We start from the raw sequence: 7929 nt of genomic DNA on the forward strand, positions 1-7929 counted from the left end.
TCTGATTTGCTTCTGTGTATACTTGGAATGATTGCTTTAGTAGAAATGTAAGAATTAATTGGCTGGAGAGTTTATTTCAACTTTTTTTGCTCAATTCAATAATAACTGCAATATAATTAATATAATGTATTGTTGTTTATTAAAAAATAGTTCTAATCTTATATGAAACATAAAAAACTTATTAGTTTATATAGAAATAAATAAAACTAATAAGAGTTGCTTTTTTAATTGTTATGTTTTCTTGAAGAATCTGTCAACGATTTCATCTACCTTGACACCGCCGTAATGAACATCAATGATGTCAGCCTGGAGGTCAGACGAAGAATCACCGTTGCTAATGATGCTACTATGGGTTCAGTAGGCAATTGAGATGTAGATCTCTCTCAATAAACGAAACTTACGCTCTATATGTCACTCATCCTTCCTGTGCTTCTGTATGGCGCAGAAATATGGACGCTTCGCAGACCGATGAAACAGTGCTGAGAGTGTTCGACAGAAAAGTTCTTCGTAAGATCTTTGGTCCTTTACGAATAGGCGACGATTACCGAACACGAATGAACCACGACATTGATATAATTCAACGAATTAACATTTAGCGGCTTCGCTGGCTAGGTCATGTCGTGAGAATGGATGAAGATGCTCCAGCAAAAGAGGTGTATGAAGCAGTAGTTGATGGAAGAAGACGTAGTGGTAGACCGTGTCTCTGGTGGAGTGATCAAGTTGAGGGAGCACTAACAGGACTTGATGTACGAGACTGGAGAAGGCGCGCACGCAACAGAGGCGCCTGGGCAGACATGCTGCGAAAGGTCGAAATTCCGTAACAGATTATTATGGGCAAATTAGTAAGAAAGTAAGTTTTCTTGAAAAATTTTTTTTAAAATATTTCGAAACTATTTAATTTATACTTTTAAATGATACACTAAGTACATCAATTATATTTTTTATAAGAAACCTCGGTTTAATTATCTATATAATCACACCAAAAAAAACTCCACCCAACTTAAAATCAAGTTTCAACAAGTGAATAAATATAAGTAACATTCAAACAGAATATAAAAGATATATAAAAAAGCAGTCAATATCTTGAAATAGGAGTGAAATCCTTCTAATGGTTTTCTATGTTTTCGTTCATTCTTTGGTTTGATTAATAAAACTGAAATTCATTCGAAGTGCTTGAAAAGGTAATTACATTAAATTTCATTAGACTAATTGGTACAAAATAATTGTGTTTCAGTTTTTATAAGGGCGAAAGAAGGGCGTGACCGTAGCAAGTATCTGAAAAAATGCATGTAATATTATACAATCTTTAATTTTGGTGTACTGTTGCTCGCTTTGAATTTGTATTTCGGCTGACTAATAATTAAATGACTGATTGAGTGGTCGTATAATGAAGTAAGTGTTTAAGTCTTTTCGATTTTTCTTTTTTTCTATTTTAAGGAAGATAAAAAAGACTTAAATGTTGGTATTTGCATGTAAAAACTTTAATCTTAAAATACTTTAATCTAACCTAACCTATTAGAATTTCAAATGACAGTTTTGTAAATACAAATAACTACTCTTATTAAAACAAAGAAATATTATGTTAACCAGTAAGTCATTTCGATATAAAACTTCCATAACTGATATGAATTTTGCTAATTATGTCTTCACTAACCTACGTGAAAAAATAATGATTGGACGCAGTGGTTACTCTAAAATTCATCAACTTAATAATAGCCTGATGTATCTTCCAATGTAAAAAATTATTTGTTACATTAAATAGTAAAGAGTTACTTTATTATTTCCGCGTGGAAGTTTTCCTTACAGCTTCTATTAGACTGTTATGATACGCTGCAGCATCTGGCAAGCAAAAACAAAGTGATGATTTGCTGGGTACCTGTTCACAGAGTAATCAATGGTAATGAGTCTGTCAACAGTCTTACGGGATCGGGAAACATATTGCGAATTAAATTGGTCGACAACTAGGTCTCTGATTAATAAATGGTTTTCAGCCAAGAGAAGTCGCTACTGTTCGACATTCCAGGTAACCGTCAGGCTAAAGAGCTGGTTCATTCCTACAGTTATGGTAAAGTATCTGTCTTCAGCAGAACAGAGTTGAGGTTGCTGGCAGGATATTGAACGGTTCACCATGGACAAAATGGGTCTGTCTGAAGAGATAGATTGTCGACTCTACTTAGAAGCAGAGGAGAGTTCCAGTCATATTCTTTGTGACTGCCCAGCCTTGATCTGGGCCAGGAGGAGGTCACTGGGACGAGAACTACCCAACATTCTGGCTTTCATTCGGAAGGCGGAATGTCTTCTGTTCGGTTAAGGTCTGTTGCAGCACAAAAGATCGATCATGGTCCACTTCATTAGGAGCTAGTACCCTGTTTATTCCAATTCCTAACCTTATTATTTGTTGGTTTTTTGATGTGTTAAAATAAAATCAATTATATATTCGTTTACTTAATAACACTACACGATAAATAAATTATACATAATTAACGGTTGAAACCATAATTTCAAACGTTAAACGTAACAAGCTATGTTAAATTTTTCAAATATTATCCTTTGTGGTACTTCCTTTAATGTACGTCCTTTTAGCATTAGAAATATTTTTGGATTTTCCTATAAGTGGTAGTGCGGTAAGTGCTTTATTTTGGAAGCAAACTTAAATTTCTTTCTGAAAAGAACATGTCAACAGCGTTATTAATGATATCTTTTTTTACAGCGTTGAAAATTATTTAAATGACAATTCATGAAGGAATTTTAATGCTTTTATTTATTTTTCGCTTAAAAATTTGTTAAATTTATTGGAGCCAAAATAGCGAATCCAAATGAAATTTATCTAAAAACATATTGCTCGAGGATATCAGCAAGGAATTTAAGTGTGTACTTTTATCTTATAAATTATGACTAAAACTCCAGTTTTTTGAGTGTGTACATATATTTACATGCACTATCGAAATATCTACGTGTTCCAGCATTTTGAGTTCATATGTTCTAAGATACATATTTTATGTTCTCTTATTCGAACGAAATTTGGTCGATCTGTGTGGGCTTCTGTTTGTACTTGTGTAAATAAATATCGTTACTTTAATAGGTTTCCATTATTTATACACATATGGAGTCATCAGTTAAAGTTATAAAGTGGCAAAAAGTTATAGCTTCAATTCATCAAAATAACCAAATACGAATTAAAACTTCATGATAATTTGCGTAGGAAAGTGTCAGTCACTATTTATCTTCTGTGGTGTGCGACATGTCCTTTGGATGATGTTGCTGTTTATTTATTAAAATATGTGTCATGAATATTATAAATTATAGAAGTAATGTCATCAACATATCAGACTCCACAATCTACATAATTGAATTTTTTTCTACTGAAAAGAAAAGCACCGCATATTTGCTGCAAATAAAAAAATGTCAAATTTATGTGGAAATGACAGTCATATTTTCATTTTCGTAATTTTCCTAATCGATGGGATTAGGGGGATGGGATTGAACATGCAAGGTAAAGTGTCTGATTGCATTTAACATGGTAAATGCCAGCGCGATCCTTGTCACTGTTCTCTCCAAGTTGACACACAGCCTCCACGTGGCCCCTCTGGATAGCTACAATCATCCGTGCGTAGTGAACTAATGTGTGCAGCGAAATCCACCTCAGGGATATATGAGGTTTTGCGTCGGGCTTGGAACCCACCATTTAAAAAAAATCTTTTCAATGCAAACGAAGAGGCAGCCTCGGATAAGGAAACGATCTACTGATGACGACAAACGCAAACGTATTAAGGAACACGATTTAAAAATATGCACCTGGAATGTCCGAACTCTTTACAGAGAAGGTGCATCTATACAGCTGGTTAATGTCCTCAAGGAATATAAGGCTGACATTACCGCTCTCCAGGAAATGCGATGGACGGGACAAGGATGCTCTAAACGAGATCATTGTGACATCTACTACAGCTGCCATGCAACAAAGCACGAGTTTGGAGTCGGATTTGCGGTAGGCCAAAAGCTGAGAAATTTGGTCTCAACGTTTACACCAATAAACGAAAGGCTCGCAAAAATTCGGATTAAGGCAAAATTTTTCTTTATCACTCTAATATGTGCGCACGCCCCGACGGAAGATAAAGATGACGACACCAAGGAAATTTTCTATGAACAACTTGAACAAGCATATGAACGCTGTCCCCATCATGACATCAAAATAGTTGTTGGAGACTTCAACGCAAAGGTGGGTAAAGAAGGTATCTTTGGTGCTACTGTCGGAAAGTTCAGTCTTCACACGAAAACTTCTGATAATGGAAGAAGGCTGATTGATTTCGCCGCGGCTAGAAACATGGTGGTTAGTAGTACCAGATTCCAGCATCTCAACATACATAAGGCAACATGGCTGTCACCTGATCAAAACACAAGATCTCAAATTGATCACGTTGTGATAGACGGAAGGCATGCTTCCAGTGTCTTGGATGTACGTACTATCCGTGGAGCCAACATCGACTCGGATCATTACCTTGTTGCAGCCAAGATCCGCACACGTTTATGTGCGATGAAAAAGGTACGTGAACAAGCACAGCGAAAGCTAGACGTCGAAAAGCTGCAATCACAACAGACAGCTAATGACTTCGCTACTCGACTCTCCCAATATCTGGAAAATTCATCTAAAGAAGCCGATATATGCGCACAATGGAAACACATCTCCAACTCTATGCGTACCGCTGCAGAAGAGGTGATCGGCTATCACCGTATACAAAGAAACAGCTGGTATGACCAATAGTGTCGCAATGCTACCGCACAGAAAGACGCAGCATATCAAGCCATCCTGCGGTCAGTTGCGACGCGCGCTGTTAAAGAGCGATATCGGCAAAAGAGAAGGGAAGAGAAACGTCTTTTCAGGCGAAAAAAGAAGGAAACAGAAAGACGTGAGTACGAAGAGCTTGAGAAGCTAGGCGACAGGAATATGGCTTGAAAATTCTATCAAAAAATTAAAAGCCTGACAAATGGTTATAAACCCGGAGCTAATTCCTGCAAAGGTGAAAACGGTAATCTGGTGATAGATGTCCAAAGCATGTTTAATATTTGGAGGGATCACTTCTCGAAACTACTAAATGGCGGTAGTAGCAATGTGACTGAAAGCGAAGATGATCCCGAATTTTCAATCGTTGACGATGAAATAATCGTCCCGCCTCCCGATCATAATAAAGTTAAAACAGCTATAACGCGGCTCAAAAACAACAAAGCTGCAGGCGCCGATGGTTTACCGGCTGAGCTGTTTAAAGCTGGTGGCGCAGAGTTTTGGTCGGACAACATTTGGTCGGATATATGCATGCCCAACGATTGGAATTTAAGTGTGCTTTGCCCAATCCACAAAAAAGGTGATCGTGCAAACTGCGCCAACTACCGCGGGATCAGTCTTTTAAATATCGCATATAAGGTTCTGTCAAACGTACTATGTGAAAGATTGAAGCCAATCGTCAACCAACTGATTGGACCTTATCAGTGTGGCTTCAGATCTGGCAAATCCACTCTAGACCAGATATTCACTGTGCGTCAAATCCTGGAGAAGACTCAAGAAAAACAAATCGACACACACCATCTTTTTGTCGACTTCAAAGCTGCTTTTGATACTACGACTAGAAGCACACTCTTTGCCGCTATGTCTGAATTTGGTATCCCAGCAAAACTTATACGGCTATATAAAATGACGTTGAGCAACACCACCAGCTCCGTTAGAATTGGAAAGAACCTCTCCGAGTCGTTTGATACCAAACGAGGTTTCAGACAGGGTGACTCCTTGTCGTGTGACTACTTTAACCTAATGTTGGAAACGATAATTCGAGCAGCAGCTTTAAACCGTACGGGCACAATATTCTACAAAACTGTAATGCTGCTTGCGTATGCCGACGATATTGATATCATTGGTCGTCAGTGCAGCATTTTCCAACTTAGAAAAACAAGCAAAGCAAATTTGTCTTGTGGTAAATGAGAACAAAACAAAGTACTTTCTGTCAACAAACAAATCTCCTGAGCGTCTTGGGTCCTACGTCACTTTTGACAATTATAAGTTCGAAGTTGTGAAAGACTTTATTTATTTAGGAACCATCTTAAACACCAAAAATGACGTCAGCCTAAAGATTCAACGAAGAATTACTCTTGCCAACAAATGCTACTTCGGGCTAAGTAAGCAATTGAGAAATAAAGCCCTCTCTCGACAAACAAAAATCACGCTCTACAAATCCCTTATCATGCCTGTCCTTGGACAATTACCAACAGTGATGAGAAGGCGTTAGGAGCATTCGAGAGAAAAATTCTTCGGAAGATCTATGGTCCCTTACGCGTTGGCGACGAGTATCGAATTAGATGGAACGATGAGCTGAATGAGCTATACCGCGACATTGACATAGTTAAACGCATAAAAATTCAGCGGCAACGCTGGCTTGGTCATGTCGTGCGAATGGAAGAAAGTGCTCCGGTTAGAAAGGTATTTGATTCGGTACCCGCAGGTGGAAAACCCGCTAGAGACGTCCGCATCTTCGGTGGAAGGACCAGGTGACCAACGATTTGGGGGCGCTCGGTACTACCACCTGGCGTCAGAAAGCAACTAATCGGGCTGACTGGCGGAGGCTACTCGACGCGGCCAAGGACGACACACGTCTGTAATGGCCAACTAAGTAATAATTTATTAAAATATATTCGAAATATGATAAAATAAAAATTGAAATATATTCACCCCTATTTTGAATCAAATGGGAGCAGGAGCGGGAGCTTTTCCTCTTTTCCCAGTTCCTCTATTCTGAATCTAATGCGAATGGGAGTTTTTTTTCCCTATTTTGCACCAAATTTTTCGCAAGTAAATTGTGTGGGAGATAAGTTAAAAAAATGTTGAATATAAAAAAGAGGTGAATATATTTAACATTTCGATCTTATATCAAAAATCTTAAAATTAAAGAACTTAAAGAATTTTGCATATTTTAGAATTAGGTATTATACAAATAAATTGAATAAATTAAGCAAATATGAACTACTAAAATTAGTCGTCTAATGAAATGCTGTCATATTTCAGGTTGTTGCAAGCTACATCAGGCTGCAACACATCCAACTGTGGACTAAAGGACTCTGGAGAAGGTGACGCAGCATATCTGGTTGAATTTACATGTATAACTTCAGGTGAAACAGTAGCGGAATAGTTCGACATACTGGAATTCCCTGATGAAACTGTTCGTATACGTGTCTGTTTTCGTTTAACTGTTTTGAATGTAGATTCATGCTTATTATATGGAGAAGTAGACAAAATTGTATCTATTGAATGTTCATCTACTTCAGATTCTAATTCATATTTCGGTATAGTATTTGTAGAAACTGTAAAACTTCGGATATTGGGACCCACTGACGAAATTGTTCTTACACCTGGTTGTTGATGTTCAATTACTTTATAGGAATATTCATTTAAGTTACCTAGCGTCGCTTGGTAAAGAACTTCATTGATCATTTTGTTGGCATATATTTGCTGATTGCGCTCCAAATTCCTGTACTGAACTTCCCAGGAAGTACTTAAAGCATTTGCTTCATCTAGTTTTATTTCTTTAGAGCTTGGCAGATGCGAAATAGCTTCTGATATAATCTCATTTCTTTCTTCGTTTTTTTTTCGTAAATGCCCATTGGATTGTGTCTAAAATAATTAAATAAGGAATTCTAATTAGATATAATTATGTACAGTTATATAAAATTGAAAAATAACACTAAAATATAAATAAATAAAATATAACAATACATGGAAATATATATTTTTAGCTTATTTATTGTGTATGGGGAACCTGTTTGCTTACCTGCTTAGAACTGTCATTTAATGCGTAGTCAATCGGTGGAGCTTTTTCCGGAATAGCCCTTAAGAACTTCAAAGAATTGAAATACCAAACATTGGAAACATACAGGTCATCACCTGTGGCA

The 7929-nt window shown here is 37.1% G+C and overlaps 1 protein-coding gene across 1 annotated transcript; it reads right to left on the minus strand.

The window, feature by feature from the left end:
* Positions 1–6937: 6937 nt before the first annotated feature.
* Positions 6938–7922, minus strand: LOC119680974. Its single transcript, XM_038094024.1, has 2 exons — positions 7809–7922; positions 6938–7651 (listed from the first exon to the last, which is right to left on the minus strand). The coding sequence occupies exon 2, from the start codon at positions 7469–7471 to the stop codon at positions 7013–7015; it is 459 nt and encodes a 152-aa protein (XP_037949952.1). The 5' UTR covers positions 7472–7651; positions 7809–7922; the 3' UTR covers positions 6938–7012.
* Between the last annotated feature and the right edge of the window lie 7 nt (positions 7923–7929).

The sequence above is a fragment of the Teleopsis dalmanni genome, chromosome 2 (assembly GCF_002237135.1).
Source record: "Teleopsis dalmanni isolate 2A chromosome 2, ASM223713v2, whole genome shotgun sequence".
NCBI classification, from domain to species: Eukaryota; Metazoa; Arthropoda; class Insecta; order Diptera; family Diopsidae; genus Teleopsis; species Teleopsis dalmanni.